The sequence below is a fragment of the Nyctereutes procyonoides genome, unplaced genomic scaffold, assembly GCF_905146905.1.
Source record: "Nyctereutes procyonoides isolate TBG_1078 unplaced genomic scaffold, NYPRO_anot_genome, whole genome shotgun sequence".
NCBI lineage: Eukaryota > Metazoa > Chordata > Mammalia > Carnivora > Canidae > Nyctereutes > Nyctereutes procyonoides.
The window spans coordinates 4,869,084-4,887,982 of record NW_026575040.1 but is presented as its reverse complement, the minus strand read 5'-3'; the positions used below and the strand labels follow the sequence as shown (position 1 = coordinate 4,887,982).

Below are 18,899 nucleotides of genomic sequence, written 5' to 3'. Positions count from 1 at the left end.
CTCACCTCTGGATGACCTTGAAGGGATGCACAAGCAGGAAGTTAAAATGAAGGCAAAATTATAAAATGGCTACCTGAATGTTGAAGGCATGGCCTTCAACAGAGAAAGCCCTGAGGCAAAGACTAGGAAATTTACTGTTTCCAAGCACTTAAGTGAATCTCTATTTAATAATAACTGACAACTAAGCTAAGCAAGCATATACCTGAATAGCCACACTTGAAACAGAACACAGACTTAACAAAATTAGTTAGAAAAAGTCACAATAGGGATCCCTGGGTGGCGCAGCGGTTTGGCGCCTGCCTTTGGCCCAGGGCGCGATCCTGGAGACCCCGGATCGAATCCCACGTCGGGCTCCTGGTGCATGGAGCCTGCTTCTCCCTCTGCCTGTGTCTCTGCCTCTCTCTCTCTCTCTCTGTGTGTGACTATCATAAATAAATAAAAATTAAAAAAAAAATAAAAAAAATAAAAAAAAAGAAAAAGTCACAATAGAAACAGAAACAAAAAGAACCAGAAATGCTGGAAAAAGGAGAATCTCATTTCTAGAGCTGCCACATGATTATTTTAAATGTCCAATTATTATTTAAAATGTCAAATTTTCAGGCACCTGGGTGGCTCAGTAGTTGAGCGTCTGCATTTAGCTCAGGTCATGGTCACAAGGTCCTGGGATCAAGTCCCTCATCAGGCTCCCCACAGGGAGCCTGCTTCTCCCTCTACCTATATCTCTGCCTCTCTTTCTCTGTCTCTCATGAATAAGTAAAATCTTTTAAAAAATAAATAAAATAAAATGTCCAATTTTCAACAAAAATTTACGAGGCATGTAAAGAAACAAACTATAGTACATTCAAAGGAAAAAACACAATCAATGGTAACCATCCTTGAGGAAGCCCAGGCATGACTTACTATATAAGATTTTTAACCAACTGTCTTAAATATGTTCAAAGAGCTAAAGGAAACCATGTATAAACAACTGAAGTATAAGAATGATGTCTCATCAAATAAAGACTCCCAATAAACATACAGAACTTATTTAAAAATAATAAAAAAGGAACTGAAGAGTTGAAAAATATAGTAACTAAAATGAAAAACTATCTGGAAGCACTCAACAGCAATATGAATGGGCAGAAGAAGGCATAAGTGAACCTGAAGACAAGTCACTTGAAAGTAGTCTGAAGAAAAATAAATGAAGAAAAGTGAACAAAACTTCAGATATCTGTGGGAAACCATTAAGCAGACACCAACCCAGGAACAACAGAAGTCTCAAAAGGAGAGGAAGGAGGAAAAATAATATTTGAAAAGATAACAACCAAAAGCTCCCCAAATTTGATGAAAAAACAGTTCACACATCCAAGAAACTCAACAAACTCCAGTGTAAAGAGATTCACACTTAGATAACCTCTGAAAAACAAAGACAAGTTTTTAAAGTACAATGAGAAGATATGCCTCATCAAGGAATCTTAATAAAAGATTACCAGCTGATTTCTCATTAGGAGCCATGGCAGGATAACATACTCAAATACTAAAGAAAAAAAAAACTATCAATCAAATATATAATATACCCAGCAAAGCTATCTTTCAAAAATAAGGGAGAATTTAGGATACTGCCAGATAAACAAAAATTAAGAGACTTCAGAGCTAGCAGATGGGCCCTGTAATAAAGGCTAAAGGGACTTTTTCTAGCTGAAATGAATGGAAACTAGGCAATTTTCAATTCAATATGGAAAAATAAACAGCAGTAAAGATAACAATGTAGCTTAATATAAAAGATAGTATAAACTTTTTTTTGCCTGTAACTTTTTTCCCTCCTATTAGAGTTCAAAGACACCAGCAAAAAACAATGACTAATTGGTATTGATGGGTCTACTACTATAAAGATGTAATTTATATGATCATAATAGCACAAAGGAAGGGGAAAGGAACAGAGCTACCGAGTAGCAAAGTTATTTGTAGGCTATCAAAATTAGATTGTTATTAATCCAAATTAGAATGTTAAAAATGTTAACTGCAATTACCAAGGCAATAATTAATAACTCAAGAAATATGTAATAAAAGAAATGCCAATGGTATACCAGAAAACATTTATACAAAACAAGGCAGTTAATAGAATAGAGGGACTAAAACATCATTAAGAATATATAAAACAGCAAAATAACATTCGCAAATCTTAGCAATTATATTAAGTACAAATGAGTCTGAAGGTTAATAACTGGCAGAAGGGATTTTTAAAAAGCCAATTACATATTATCTACAATAGACACCCTATAGACTCAAAGATACAAAGAGGTTGAAAGTAAAAAGATGGAAAAAATACCACACAAACAATAACCAAAAGAAAGCTAAAGTGTCTACACTAACATCAGATAAAAGAGACTTTAAGACAAAAATTGTTGCTAGATGCAAAGGACATTTTATAATGACTAAATGTCCAATTCATGAGAAAGATATAGTAATTCTTTTTTTTTTAAAGATTTTATTTATTCATGAGAGACATAGAGCGAGAGATAGAGAGAGAGGAAGAGAGAGATAGAGAGGCAGAGACACAGGCAGAGGGAGAAGCAGGCTCCATGCAGGGAACCCGACGTGGATCTCGATCCTGGATCTCCACGATCACTCCCTGGGCTGCCGGCGGCGCTAAACCGCTGCGCCACCGGGGCTGCCCAGATATAGCAATTCTAAATGTAAATGCATATAAAAACAGAGCCCCTAAATACACAAAGCCAAAACTGAAAGAATTGAAAAAAGAAAAAAAAAATTCAACAACAGTGCTGAGATACTGTAACGTCCTACTTTCGACAATGAACAAAATAAGACAAAAGATCAACAATGAAAAAGAGGACTTGAAAAATACTAAAAACCAACCAACCCTAGAAGACATCTATAGAATACTCCATCCAACAACAATAGGATACATATTTTCTCAAATACCCATGGAACATTCTCCAAGTTAAAAAATGTTAGACTATTAAAAAAGTCTCAATATAAAGGGACTAAAATCATACAAACTATATCCTGATGATCTTACAATGAAATCAGAAATCAATAACAGAAATTTCCAAAATTCACAAATACATGTAAATTCAAAACATGCTCAGATAATAACAGGTTCTAAGAAGAAATCATATAGGAAATTAGAAAATACACTGAGATACACGAAAACAAAAACAACGTGCCAAAATATAGGAATCACTGAAACAGTGTTCAATGGGGTCTTTATAGCTAGAAACCCATATAAAAACAGCAGAAAGAACTCATATCTAACCATACACCTTAAGAAACTAAAAAAAAAGGCAGCCCGGGTGGCTCAGTGGTTTAGCGCCACCTTCAGCCCAGAGCCTGATTCTGGACCCAGGATCAAGTCCCACATCAGGCTCCCTGCATGGAACCTGCTTCTCCCTTGGCCTGTGTCTCTGCCTCTCTCTATCTCTATCTCTATCTCTATCTCTCTCTCTCTCTCTCTCTCTCTCTGTCTCATGAATAAATAAATAAATATATTTTTTAAAAAAAGAAACTAAAAAAAAATGGGGGTCCCTGGGTGGCTCAGTAGTTTAGCACCTGCCTTCAGCCCAGGGTGTGATCTGATGTCCCAGGATCAAGTCCCACATCAGGCTTCTGCATGGAACCTGCCTCTCCCTCGGCCTATGTCTCTGCCTCTCTCTCTCTCTCTCTCTCTCTCTCTCTCTCATGAATAAATATATAAAATCTTTTAAAAATCTAAAAAAAAAAAAACTAAAAAATTTTAATTTAAAAAAAAAAGAGCAATCTACACTCAAAGCAAATGGAAGTGATAAACATGAGAAAAGAAATAAAACAGGAACAGTAAACAAATAGAGAAAAATCAACCAAAACTTAGTCCTTTTCAAAGATCAACAAAATTAACACATTCTTATCTAAAGTGACCCAATCTCAGGGGGAGATTGTTATGGTCTGAATGTATGGCCTTCAAAGTCCTATGCTGAAATCCTAGCCCCAAATGGTATTAGGAGGTAGGGCTTTGGGGGTTGATTAGACCATGAGAGTAAAGCCCTCATGAATGAGATTAGTGATTTTTTTTAAAAGATTTCATTTATTTATTCATGAGAGACGCAGAGAGAGAGAGGCAGAGACACAGGCAGAGGGAGAAGCAGGCTCCATGAAGGGAGCCTGATGTGGGACTTGATCCCGGGTCTCCAGGATCAGGCCCTGGGCCAAAGGCAGCGCCTAAGCTGCTGAGCCACCCAGGCTGCCCGAGATTAGTGATCTTATAAAAGATATCCTACAGAGTTCCCTATCCCATTCCACATGAGGACCAAGCAAAAAGGTAGGAGTTATTATCAACATTCTGTAAACAATATACAACCATGCTGGCACCTTGATCTTGGACTTCCCTGCCTCCAGAACTCTGAGAAATGAATTTCTATTCATTACCAGGCTGAGGTATTTTGTTATAGCAGCCCAAACAAAGATAGAAGTAGACCTCAAATTCAGGAACAAAAGGGGGAACGTTATTACCAACTTTCCAGAAATATAAAATAGTATAAGGGAATACTATAAACAATTTTTTTTTACCAACAAATTAGATGACCTAGATGAAATAGAAAAATTCCTAGGATGATAAAAACTACCAAACCTGGCTAAAGAAGAAACAGAAAATCTACAGAGACTTATAATAACTAAAGTGTTTGAATTCATAATAAAACTTTCCACAAAAACCCAGAACCAGATGGCTTCACTAGTGAATTCTACCAAACATTTAAGAATTAACCCAATCCTTCCCAACTTTTCCATCTCATTATGAGCCAATATTATTCTAACACCAAAACCAGAAAAAGACATCAGGAGGAAAAAAAAAAAAAACACAGCAGTATCCCTTATGAATACAGACACAAAAAATAAATCCTCAACAAAATACTAGCAATCCACATTCATCAACTATTATACCAATAAAGATTATACATCCATTCACAAAGAGAATCCAGGAAGATAATAGAAAATCAGCTTCTAAGTTCTGGATCTTCACCTCTCTTGATTCTTTTTTTAATCCATGCTATATCCCTATCACTCCATTAAAATGTGTTAAAAAAATAAAGTTACTAATAACCTTCTAATAGCAGTATCTGTTAATTCTACAAATCTTTATGACGTTATTCTCCTTTCTAAAAAACTCTCTTCCTTTCAAAAAACCTCTAATTTAGATTTCCTCATCTGCTAGTCACAAAATAATTAACAGAAAGTCTCAAATTCTAGTCCTAACCTGGCAAGTATTCATTAATGTTAGCTATTAATTACTGAATATAATTATAAGGACCACACTAAGCACTTCATAAATGTTATTCCATTTACTCCTCTAAACAACCCTAAGATAGTTTTCCATCAGTGAAATGGGAATAAATATCAAAGGAGCAGCAAAGCTAAATGAGATGCCAAAGGCATATCTAATATTTGGATGTAGGTCTCTTTAATTTCAAACTCTGGCTCTTAACTTTATTTAGTCTCAATGCAGCATGAAGCAAATCATTTACCTCTGACATTTAGTGGTGTTTTTCCCCTGACATTTGGTTTCTTCATCTGTAGGAAGTTACATATATCATCTCTAAAGTCCTGTATACCTCATACATTAAAATGAAATCAAGTGCTTTATTAAAAATCTTCTCAAATTAGAAACAGAATACTGAAACATAGGAAAAAGTTCAAAGGTACAATGCTCATGAAAAGTTAACACCTGAGCTACCACTGTTTTTCTGTTGGGACACTTTGCCTAGAATTTGGAAAGGGTAACATTTCCACATGCAGGCATATCTCAGAGATAGTGTGGGTTCAATTCCAGATCACTACAATAAAGCAAATCTCAAAATAACATGGGGCAAATAATTTTTGGTTTCCCAGTGCATATAACAGTTTACATTTACACTACACTGTAGTCTCTTAAGTGTACAATAGCATTATGTCTAAAAAACAATGTGCATCCCTTAATTTAAAAGCACCATATTGCCAAAAAATACTAACTATCCTCTGAGCTTTCAGCTAGTTGTAATCATGGATCACATAAATAAATGAATAATAACTACAATAATAACTACAATAATAATGTAAGGTTTGAAATATTGTGAGAATTACCAAAATATGAGACAGAGACACACAAAGTGATCAAAGGCTATTGGTAAAATGGTGCCAAAAGGTTGCTGGAGCAATGACTTGCTCCACAGGGTTGCCACAAACTAATTTGTAAAAAACGCAATATCTGTGTAGTGCAATAAAACAAGGTATGCTTATATTCATTAAAAAAAATCTCCTAGCAGCCTCTGAAAAAGTACAATGTTCTGCCCATGACAGAAAGAGCAATTACATGGAAACCATGATGCAAGGTTTAAGGTGAACTAAAGGTCATCATATACAAACATCCTAAAAGTTGATATGCATAATACAAATGTTAACTTGATCTAATTATACTAATAAAAATATGTACCGTTCATTATGCTCTTGATAAACGAGTCTGGACTTCTCCAATAGATATTTTTCAACATAGGCACTAGAAGAAAAATAAAATTGGTTGATATAAATAAATCTTTAAGGTAGATAAATATTTTTTCAAAGAGGATGCAAAAGTATAAAGAATACCATGCAGATCATTGTTAGTACATTTACCATTACAATTGTGTTATAAATGCTGTTAGTGTTATCTGTGTTAAATTCACAGACTTATAAGTCTTTTTTTCTTGGCTCTCAATATGCAAAATAAAGTCAGAAGTTCAAAACATAGCACACAAGATCTATCCATGGCATAGACCTTTACTTTACTTCCAGGCTCATATGCCATTACACATTCTTTCAGATATTATACTTTGGAGTCAAATGACTAAATAAGGCCCAAAGACACACTTTCTTAACATATGCATACTACTGCCACATTCTGCAACGTATTCATTTATTATTTAATGATTACTCAATAAATGTTCATTAATTGGGCACTGTGCTAAGCAATGTTCAAATGTGGAAACAAGTAATACACTATCTGTTCTCAAGGAACTTACAAACTAGTGGAGGAAATATATAAACAAAGGGCTATCATACACAGTTGAAACAGGCTTTATTATAGAGCAATGACCAGCATATTATGGATATACCAAGAGAGACAGGGAAGATTCAATCCAAGAAGGAAAAAATTATATGAGGAACAATTCCCAGAGAGGAAAATACAAAGCACATAGTAAAAACATTCACAAAATCTATTTGGTGACTGACTTAGTAAATGACTCTGAAATCTGAAAGACTGACCAGAAGACAAGGAGAACTGCTATATGCAAAGGCATAAAAGAAGGAGGGAACTTAACCTCACAGTATCAAGATAATTAATTTATATGGCTAGAGACTAAGACAGACAAGTAGACCAGATGAAGAAGGACCAGTAAACTATGTACCAGAAGAATGGAATTCATCCTGAACATAATGAGAAACCAAAACACAAATTGTATTTCCGATATATCATTCTCTTTATCAAACCTGTGCCTCTTCAAGTCTTCAATACCTCTTACCCAAATTGAAGCAACTGGTTAAACTCCCCCTGGAAAAGAGGATCCTATGGTCTAAAATTTAAAAGCTTTAGACAACTGAATCCAAATTACATAGCACAAACCTCTTGGAGTCAAAAATCTTGCTTTTGAGCTTTTATTCCCATGAGTTCCTTCCTACCACATGCTCAGTATTTTAGTCACTCCCAGTATCCCTCAAGCATGCCATTCACTACCGGCTGCACTGTTTGTGCTCTTCCTCCCACTTCTGATTCTACAGTCTATACCTACTCTCTCTCCATTCATTCATAAAATGAAGGTCAAATGTGCCTTCTTTGCAAACTCATTACTACTACCACTACCAGTAATTAAAATGTATCACAAAAAAATAAAATAAAATAAAATAATAAAATGTATCACTTCCTCTGAGTTACCTTTATATCTAAACTACTAAAACAGGTTCTTATCTGTCTAAAATAGGAGAAAGGGAACTAACAAAAATTAGTATGTTAAATTATTTTGAGTATAGTTGACACGTTACATCAGTTTCAGGTGTTCAGGCAGACAAGATAGTGATTCAACAAGTTTATACATTATACTATGCTCACCAAAAATGTAGCTACTATCCCTCTTCATACCCCATAAAAATATCATTGACTATATTACTTATGTGGTAATTTTTACCCATGACTTACTTATTCCATAACTGGCAGCCTATATATCACACTCCCCTTCACTCATTTTCCCATGCCACCACCCTCCTCCCCTCTGGCAATCATCAATTTCTTCTCTGTATTTATAGGTCTGATTCTGCTTTTTGTTTATTCATTTGTGCTTTATTTTTTTATAAATGTATTTTTTATTGGTGTTCAATTTGCCAACATATAGAATAACACCCAGTGCTCATCCCGTCAAGTGCCCCCCTCAGTGCCCGTCACCCAGTCACCGCCACCCCACGCCCACCTCCCCTTCCACCACCCCTAGTTTGTTTCCCAGAGTTAGGAGTCTCTCATGTTCTGTCTCCCTTCTCATATTTCCCACTCATTTTTTCTCCTTTCCCCTTTATTCCCTTTCACTATTTTTTACATTTGTGCTTTAGATTCCATGTAGTACATTAAATTCTTACACCCACCCTGAATAGCAAGTATTACTGCCTATTTTACAAGTGGAGAAACTGATGCTCAAAGATATTAAGAACATGCAGCTGGTAAACAGCAAAATTATGATTTGAAGCCAAGTCTATTATAACTACAAATGGCTCCCTTTTTCTTTTTTCTTTTTTTTCCCTTTTTCAACTATACCAACATTCTCCTAGACATCTCTCCATCCCCTCCAATCCATGAGTCATACTGCTATGTGAATTATTTACCCATAAAATAAGATCTACTCATGTTATTCCTCTACTTTCACTTGATACTCATACTAAAATAAGGGTGAGCTGATGTTACGTCTACTTGGCTTTGTTTTTAAAATACATCAGCAAAGAAAAAGACTAGATAGACAAAGCAAATATGGCAAAATGTGATAACTGTTGAATCTAAATGGGCATTGTTCTACTATTCACTTCTGTACATATTTGACATTTTTAATAATAAAAATTTTAAAATCTGCTTCCTATCATCAAAAGGATAAATTATAAACATTACAGCTTGATTCACAATCTGAAACCAAAGCCACTATACTTATCCTCAAGTACACCAAACTCTTGTTAGGATTCCATTCATTTGCTAATGCCAATTACTCAATTGACAATGTAATTCCCCACTTGTTCTGCTTAGCAATTTTTCAAGACCCAAGATAAAAATCACCTTTCTTGGTGAACTTCTCCAGACACATGCTTCAATAACTGCACTTATCTCATTTACTGTAATCATCTTATGTAAATATCTCTTCCAAAAAAAACTAAGAATTTTGATGGCAGAGAACGTGTACTTTTTTTTTTTTTTGTCTTCAATGCTTAGCATAGTGCCTGGTACTCCTTAAATGTTTGCCTAATGAATGATAAAATGAAAGATGAAAATGTTTAATATATATATGCTAAGAGTTAAAAATTTTCAATATGAAAAAAATGTTTTCAATATGTATGTGTTGACATACTAATCAAGATGAAGATTTTTGCTTATCACTATTGTGAGATAAAATTTAACCTTTTCAGATAATTACTTAACATATAAAAGTCCGAATTCCTTTCAAAAAATGGGAAAATCTGCCATTTGTAACTCATGAAATTGTCTTAAGAATCAATGAATAGATATGATACTTTCTAAGTTAAAGAAGCAACATATACAACTGTACCTATTAACATCTCTTGTATCACAATCATAAATACTAGAAAAGTGCAACTTGACAACTTGGCTGCCTGCCATCTTTATTAATAAAAGTACCACTGTACCTTTGGAAACATGGTTTTCAAATCAGAAAGGAAATGAGTTTTATGAGTCCTTGCCACTGAAGGACTTATCCTTCTTGTTTTGTTTTTGTTTGGGGGGGGTTGGAGAATACACATACTTTCGATCAAAATTTTGAAAGTGGTAAGCATAATTAAAATAGTATAAAGGGCAGCCCCAGAGGTGCAGTGGTTTAGCGCCGCCTTCAGCCCAGGGCCTAATCCTGGAGACCCAGGATCAAGTCCCACACGTCAGGCTCCCTGCATGGAGCCTGATTTTCCCTCTGCCTGTGTCTCTGCCTTTTTCTCTCTCTCTCTCTGTGTCTCTCATGAATAAATAAAATCTTTTAATAAAAATAAAAGAAACTAGCATAAAAAAGAAAAATATTGACCAATCTCACTTATTAATATGGATGCAAGGATCATAAATAAAAACTAGGAATCAGAATAGAACCAATTTATAATGTGCATGCAAATATATGTGTACATATGTATGTGAGTGTGTGTATGGTTGTACTAACCAAGTGGGACTGTTTTCCCAGGAACATAGAATAACCCAATATTACAAAAATAATGATAACACTGACAGATCTCAGAATGAAGATCATGCTAACTAATCTTCAAAGATGCCCAAAATGCATTTGATAAAATGCAGTATCATTTTGTTACTCAGAAAACCACTCACAGGAGGAGGGGCAAGATGGCAGAAGAGTAGGGTCCCCAAATCACCTGTCCCCAACAAATTACCTAGATAACCGTCAAATCATCCTGAAAATCTACGAATTCGGCCTGACATTTAAAGAGAGACCAGCTGGAATGCTACAGGGAGAAGAGTTCGCGCTTCTATCAAGGTAGGAAAACGGGGAAAAAGAAATAAAGAAACAAAAGGCCTCCAAGGGGGAGGGGCCCCGCGAGGAGCCGGGCTGAGGCCAGGGCGAGTGTCCCCAGGACAGGAGAGCCCTGTCCCGGAGAAGCAGGAGCTGCACCAACCTTCCCGGGCAGAAAGGCGCCCTCAGGGAGTTAGAGCAGGACCCAGGAGGGCGGGGATGCCCTCGGGCTCCCTGGGACACTAACAGACACCTGCGCGCAGGAGAGTGCGCCGAGCTCCCTAAGGGCTGCAGCGCGCACGCGGGACCTGGGAGCAGCTTGGAGGGGCTCTGGCGCGGCTCTGCGCGGAGGGGGCTGCGCGGCCAGGAGCAGCTCGGCGGCGGCGGCTCCGGCAGAGGAAGAGGCTCCGTGCGGAGGGGGCTGTGCGGCCGGGAGCAGCTCGGAGGGGCTCGGGCGGCGACTGCGCGGCCGGCGGCTGCGCGGCCGGGAGCGCGAATCCAACAGCGCAGGCCCCAGAGCACAGGGCGCCGGGACACAGCCCAGGATCCGGCCTCCCCCCGGGACAGGCAGAGGCCGCGAGGGCCCAGGACAGCAAAGACGCTCCTGCCCCGAGCTGAGCAAATCAGCGGCCCCGCCCCGGAGCCTCCAGGCCCTGCAGACCGGAGAGCTCAGTAGTTACTGCAGAGGCTGAATCCAGGTTTCCAGAGCTGCCATAACCACTGTGGCTGTTCCTCCTGGGGCCTCACGGGGTAAACAACCCCCACTGAGCGCTGCACCAAGCAGGGGCAGAGCAGCTCCCCCAAGTGCTAACACCTGAAAATCAGCACAGCAGGCCCCTCCCCCAGAAGACCAGCTAGACTGACCAGTTCCAGGGGAAGTCAAGGAACTTAAAGTATACAGAATCAGAAGATACTCCCCCGTGTTTTTTGTTTTTTTTCTTTTTTTTTTTTTTGATTTCTGATTGCTTCCCCCACCCCCTTTTTTTCACCTTTCTTTTTCTTTCTCTTTTTCTTCTCTTTTTTCCTTTTTTTTCTTCTTGTTCTTTTTTCTTTTTCTCTTTTCTTTCCTTCTCTCTCTCTTTCTCCTTTTCCCAATACAACTTGTTTTTGGCCACCTGCACTGAGCAAAATGACTAGAAGGAAAACCTCACCTCAAAAGAAAGAATCAGAAGCAGTCCTCTCTCCCACAGAGTTACAAAATCTGGATTACAATTCAATGTCAGAAAGCCAATTCAGAAGCACTATCTTACAGCTACTGGTGGCTCTAGAAAAAAGCATAAAGGACTCACGAGACTTCATGACTGCAGAATTTAGATCCAATCAGGCAGAAATTAAAAATCAATTGAATGAGATGCAATCCAAACTAGAAGTCCTAACGACGAGGGTTAACGAGGTGGAAGAACGAGTGAGTGACATAGAAGACAAGTTGATGGCAAAGAGGGAAACTGAGGAAAAAAGAGACAGACCGTTAAAAGACCATGAAGACAGATTAAGGGAAATAAATGACAGCCTAAGGAAGAGAAACCTATGTTTAATTGGGGTTCCCAAGGGCGCCGAAAGGGACAGAGGGCCAGAATATGTATTTGAACAAATCCTAGCTGAAAACTTTCCCAATCTGGGAAGGGAAACAGGCATTCAGATCCAGGAAATAGAGAGATCCCCCCCTAAAATCAATAAAAACCGTTCAACACCTCGACATCTAATAGTGAAGCTTGCAAATTCCAAAGATAAAGAGAAGACCCTTAAAGCAGCAAGAGACAAGAAGTCCCTGACTTTTATGGGGAGGAGCATTAGGGTAACAGCAGACCTCTCCACAGAGACCTGGCAGGCCAGAAAGGGCTGGCAGGATATATTCAGGGTCCTAAATGAGAAGAACATGCAACCAAGAATACTTTATCCAGCAAGGCTCTCATTCAAAATGGAAGGAGAGATAAAGAGCTTCCAAGACAGGCAGGAACTGAAAGAATATGTGACCTCCAAACCAGCTCTGCAAGAAATTTTAAGGGGGACTCTTAAAGTTCCCCTTTAAGAAGAAGTTCAGTGGAACAATCCACAAAAACAAGGACTGAATAGATATCATGATGACACTAAACTCATATCTGTCAATAGTAACTCTGAACGTGAACGGGCTTAATGACCCCATCAAAAGGCGCAGGGTTTCAGACTGGATAAAAGCAGGACCCATCTATTTGCTGTCTACAAGAGACTCATTTTAGACAGAAGGACACCTACAACCTGAAAATAAAAGGTTGGAGAACCATTTACCATTCAAATGGTTCTCAAAAGAAAGCAGGGGTAGCCATCCTTATATCAGATAAACTAAAATTTACCCCAAAGACTACAGTGAGAGATGAAGAGGGACACTATCGCATACTTAAAGGATCTATCCAACAAGAGGACTTAACAATCCTCAATATATATGCCCCGAATGTGGGAACTGCCAAATACTTAAACCAATTATTAACCAAACTGAAGAAATACTTAGATAGTAATACACTTATACTTGGTGACTTCAATCTAGCTCTTTCTACCCTCGATAGGTCTTCTAAGCACAACATCTCCAAAGAAACGAGAGCTTTAAATGATACACTAGACCAGATAGATTTCACAGATATCTACAGAACTTTACATCCAAACTCAACTGAATACACATTCTTCTCAAGTGCACATGGAAGTTTCTCCAGAATAGACCACATACTGGGTCACAAATCGGGTCTGAACCGATACCAAAAGATTGGGATTGTCCCCTGCATATTCTCAGACCATAATGCCTTGAAATTAGAACTAAATCACAACAAGAAGTTTGGAAGCACCTCAAACACGTGGAGGTTAAGGACTATCCTGCTAAAAGATGAAAGGGTCAACCAGGAAATTAAGGAAGAATTCAAAAGATTCATGGAAACTAATGAGAATGAAGATACAACTGTTCAAAATCTTTGGGATGCAGCAAAAGCAGTCCTGAGGGGGAAATACATCGCAATACAAGCATCCATTCAAAAACTGGAAAGAACTCAAATACAAAAGCTAACCTTACACATAAAGGAGCTAGAGAAAAAACAGCAAATGGACCCTACACCAAGCTGAAGAAGAGAGTTAATTAAAATTCGAGCAGAACTCAACGAAATTGAGACCAGAAGAACTGTGGAACAGATCAACAGAACCAGGAGTTGGTTCTTTGAAAGAATTAATAAGATAGATAAACAATTAGCCAACTTTATTTTTTTTTCAAAATTAGCCAACTTTATTAAAAAGAAGAGAGAGAAGACTCAAATTAATAAAATCATGAATGAGAAAGGAGAGATCACTACCAACACCAAGGAAATACAAACGATTTTAAAAACATTATGAACAGCTCTACGCCAATAAATTAGGCAATCTAGAAGAAATGGACGCATTCCTGGAAAGCCACAAACTACCAAAACTGGAACAGGAAGAAACAGAAAACCTGAACAGGCCAATAACCAGGGAGGAAATTGAAGCAGTCATCAAAAACCTCCCAAGACACAAGAGTCCAGGGCCAGATGGCTTCCCAGGGGAATTCTATCAAACGTTTAAAGAAGAAATCATACCTATTCTACTAAAGCTGTTTGGAAAGATAGAAAGAGATGGAGTACTTCCAAATTCATTCTATGAGGCCAGCGTCACCTTAATTCCAAAACCAGACAAAGACCCCACCAAAAAAGAAGAATTACAGACCAATATCCCTGATGAACATGGATGCAAAAATTCTCAACAAGATACTAGCCAATAGGATCCAACAACTCATTAAGAAAATTATTCACCATGACCAAGTAGGATTTATCCCCGAGACACAAGGCTGGTTCAACACTCGTAAAACAATCAGTGTGATTCATCATATCAGCAAGAGAAAAACCAAGAACCATATGATCCTCTCATTAGATGCAGAGAAAGCATTTGACAAAATACAGCATCCATTCCTGATCAAAACTCTTCAGAGTGTAGGGATAGAGGGAACTTTCCTCGACATCTTAAAAGCCACCTACGAAAAGCCCACAGCAAATATCATTCTCAATGGGGAAGCACTGGGAGCCTTTCCCTAAGATCAGGAACAAGACAGGGATGTCCACTCTCACCACTGCTATTCAACATAGTACTGGAAGTCCTAGCCTCAGCAATCAGACAACAAAAAGACATTAAAGGCATTCAAATTGGCAAAGAAGAAGTCAAACTCTCCCTCTTCGCCGATGACATGATACTCTACATAGAAAACCCAAAAGCCTCCACCCCAAGATTGCTAGAACTCATACAGCAATTTGGTAGCGTGGCAGGACACAAAATCAATGCCCAGAAGTCAGTGGCATTTCTATACACTAACAATGAGACTGAAGAAAGAGAAATTAAGGAGTCAATCCCATTTACAATTGCACCCAAAAGCATAAGATACCTAGGAATAAACCTAACCAAAGAGGTAAAGGATCTATACCCTAAAAACTATAGAACACTTCTGAAAGAAATTGAGGAAGACACAAAGAGATGGAAAAATATTCCTTGCTCATAGATCGGCAGAATTAATATTGTGAAAATGTCAATGTTACCCAGGGCAATGTACACGTTTAATGCAATCCCTATCAAAATACCATTTACTTTCTTCAGAGAGTTAGAACAAATTATTTTAAGATTTGTGTGGAATCAGAAAAGACCCCGAATAGCCAGGGGAATTTTAAAAAAGAAAACCATATCTGGGGGCATCACAATGCCAGATTTCAGGTTGTACTACAAAGCTGTGGTCATCAAGACAGTGTGGTACTGGCACAAAAACAGACACATAGATCAATGGAACAGAAGAGAGAACCCAGAAGTGGACCCTGAACTTTATGGTCAACTAATATTCGATAAAGGAGGAAAGACGATCCACTGGAAGAAAGACAGTCTCTTCAATAAATGGTGCTGGGAAAATTGGACATCCACATGCAGAAGAATGAAACTAGACCACTCTCTTGCACCATACACAAAGATAAACTCAAAATGGATGAAAGATCTAAATGTGAGACAAGAGTCTATCAAAATCCTAGAGGAGAACACAGGCAACACCCTTTTTGAACTTGGCCACAGTAACTTCTTGCAAGATACATCCACGAAAAGCAAAAGAAACAAAAGCAAAAATGAACTATTGGGACTTCATCAAGATAAGAAGCTTTTGCACAGCAAAGGATACAGTCAACAAAACTCAAAGACAACCTACAGAATGGGAGAAGATATTTGCAAATAACATATCAGATAAAGGGCTAGTTTCCAAAATCTATAAAGAACTTATTAAACTCAACACCAAAGAAACAAACAATCCAATCATGAAATGGGCAAAAGACATGAAGAGAAATCTCACAGAGGAAGACATAGACATGGCCAACATGCACATGAGAAAATGCTCTGCATCACTTGCCATCAGGGAAATACAAATCAAAACCACCATGAGATACCACCTCACACCAGTGAGAATGGGGAAAATTTACAAGGCAGGAAACAACAAATGTTGGAGAGGATGCGGAGAAAAGGGAACCCTCTTACACTGTTGGTGGGAATGTGAACTGGTGCAGCCACTCTGGAAACTGTGTGGAGTTTCCTCAAAGAGTTAAAAATAGACCTGCCCTACGACCCAGCAATTGCACTGTTAGGGATTTACCCCAAAGATTCAGATGCAATGAAACGCCGGGACACCTGGACGTCGATGTTTCTAGCAGCAATGTCCACAATAGCCAAACTGTGGAAGGGGCCTCGGTGTCCATCAAAAGATGAATGGATAAAGAAGATGTGGTTTATGTATACAATGGAATATTCCTCAGCCATTAGAAATGACAAATACCCACCGTTTGCTTCAACACGGATGGAACTGGAGGGTGAAATAAGTCAATCAGAGAAGGACAAACATTGCATGTTCTCATTCATTTGGGGAATATGAATAATAGTGAAAGGGAATATAAGGGAAGGGAGAGGAAATGTGTGGGAAATATCAGAAAGGGAGACAGAATATAAAGACTCCTAACTCTGGGAAACGAACTAGGAGTGGTGGAAGGGGAGGAGGGCAGGGGATGGGGGTGAATGGGTGACGGGCACTGAGGGGGGTACTTGACGGGATGAGCACTGGATGTTATTCTGTATGTTGGCAAATTGAACACCAATAAAAAATAAATTTATTATTAAAAAAATACAAATTAATATAAAAATCAGTAACTTTCATATATACAAACTAGAAGATATAATGTGAGAAAAATCACACTTTTAATAACAAAAAACATTAAAATAAGATACTTGGGAATTAATTCAGTAAGAAATACAAAAATGTTAAGTATTTCTAAACAGCACAAAGAAGTCAATTATCCCCAAATTAATATATACATTTAACATTAGTCTAATAAAATCAAACCATAAAAAGCATGGATGAAACTTTAATACATAGTGCTAAGGCAAAGAATCCAAACTGGATAGTAAAGACTACATACTATATGGTTCCAACTATAGGACATTCTGGAAAAGGCAAAACTAGAGGTACTACAAAAAGATAAGTGGTTGTCCAGGGTTAATGGGTAAGAAGGAAATGAACAGGCAAAGTACAGAGGATTTTAAGGTAGTAAAACTATTCTACGTGATACTGTGATGGTGAATACACACACGTCTTTAGACAATTGTCAAAGCCCACAGAACATACCATATAAACTGAACACAACAATGCAAGAGGTTATTTATTAATAAGAGAAACTGGAATAGGGTGAAGAGGTATAATGGAACTCTCTGTACTTTCTACTCATTTTTGCTGTGACCTAGAATTGCTCTAAAAATAAAGTCTATTAGTTGTTTTAAAGTTAGAAAGAATATTGCTGGCACAACTAAAGGTACTCTGATTACAGACTGTGTAAGAAATGTTATTGTAACAAAATTATATTTCTTGAATATAACAGCATTACATAGGAAAACGTGGCTGTGATCCCTGTGGGGAGTCAAATTATATGCCCAACTGACTTAAAAATAATCTTTAAAAATTAATGTATGCATAATACAGAGAGAGAAAGCAAATGCAGCAAATTGTTAACAATTAATAAATCTAAGTTATGGACATATAAGCGTCAACACTATTCTTTGAACTTTTCTTAGGCTTCAACTTTTCAAAAGAATAAAAGTTTAGAGAATAAAAATGTAATGTAGACACCAATGTCACTATTCTCATTAAAGAGTAAATGAACAATCTATGGATTATGAAGAGACAAGGTGAAAATATAAACATACATCAAAGTCTGCTACTGCTACTGCTACTTACCCAAGTACAGTGCCAGTTTCTTGGTAATTTACTTGAATAAACTTGCCAAAACGACTTGAATTGTTATTATGAGCTGTCTTTGCATTTCCAAAGGCCTGTCAAAATAAACAGTTGTCATTAGTTTTATTTTAGAAAGTGGAAAATCTAGCTTAAGTTGGCTCACAAAGACAAAATGCAATTCCCTTTAAGTTCAGGTAAAGTAAAAGAGCAACTAATAACTGAAATAAAACCAAGTAGGAAGTACTTTATGCTTTTCAGTAAAATAAATCTTAATTTTAAAAACTTAATGCTCCTTAAAATTCATTTATCTTTTACATTTGAGAACCAGTAAACTTTCTTAATATATTTCTATATGTTTTTAATTCTTGCTAAATTAAATAGGAGCTATAAACAGAATAATTACATCAAAATAATTCCAATTTGAGAACAGAATAAATGAAATAAAATTTCACTACATAATGTACTATACTTTAACACATCAACTTAAAACAAAACTATAATACTATTTTAAAAAGAATTAAGAATATATAAGCTGCCTGAATTGTTACTGAAGTACACACGATGCAATAAATATTACCCAGCAATATAAACTAGTACATACATCAACATTGATGAATATCGAAACATTATATGTTGAAGAAACCAGACTCAAGAGTACATATTGTAATATGAAATTTTAGAAAAGGCAAAACAGTAATAAGAAGAATATCAGAGTTGTCTGGGAATGGAGGCAGGGTTGGAAAATGCCCAAAAGTGGCACAGAGAATAATAAAAATATTCTACAGCTTCATTGTATTATGCTGGTTATGTAAGTGTACATGTATATTTATCAAAAATCATTGAAGTATAAATTTTAAATGCCTATATTTTATTATAAGTTAGATATCTTAATAAAATTTCTTTTTTTTTGAAGATTTTATTTATTTATTCATGAA

At 37.2% G+C, this 18,899-nt stretch overlaps 1 protein-coding gene across 8 annotated transcripts in view; it reads right to left on the bottom strand.

Annotated features, from left to right (window-relative positions):
* The window catches only part of MYO9A (myosin IXA), a 291,269-nt gene that overhangs the window by 213,944 nt on the left and 58,426 nt on the right, over positions 1 to 18,899 (bottom strand). For all 8 annotated transcript variants that reach the window (XM_055319695.1, XM_055319702.1, XM_055319694.1 and 5 more), the window contains exons 3-4: positions 17,965 to 18,059; positions 6,440 to 6,502 (exon numbers count right to left, since the gene is read on the bottom strand). In XM_055319695.1, the coding sequence (XP_055175670.1) occupies positions 6,440 to 6,502; positions 17,965 to 18,059 (158 nt within the window). The remainder of the gene's footprint in view (positions 1 to 6,439; positions 6,503 to 17,964; positions 18,060 to 18,899) is intronic.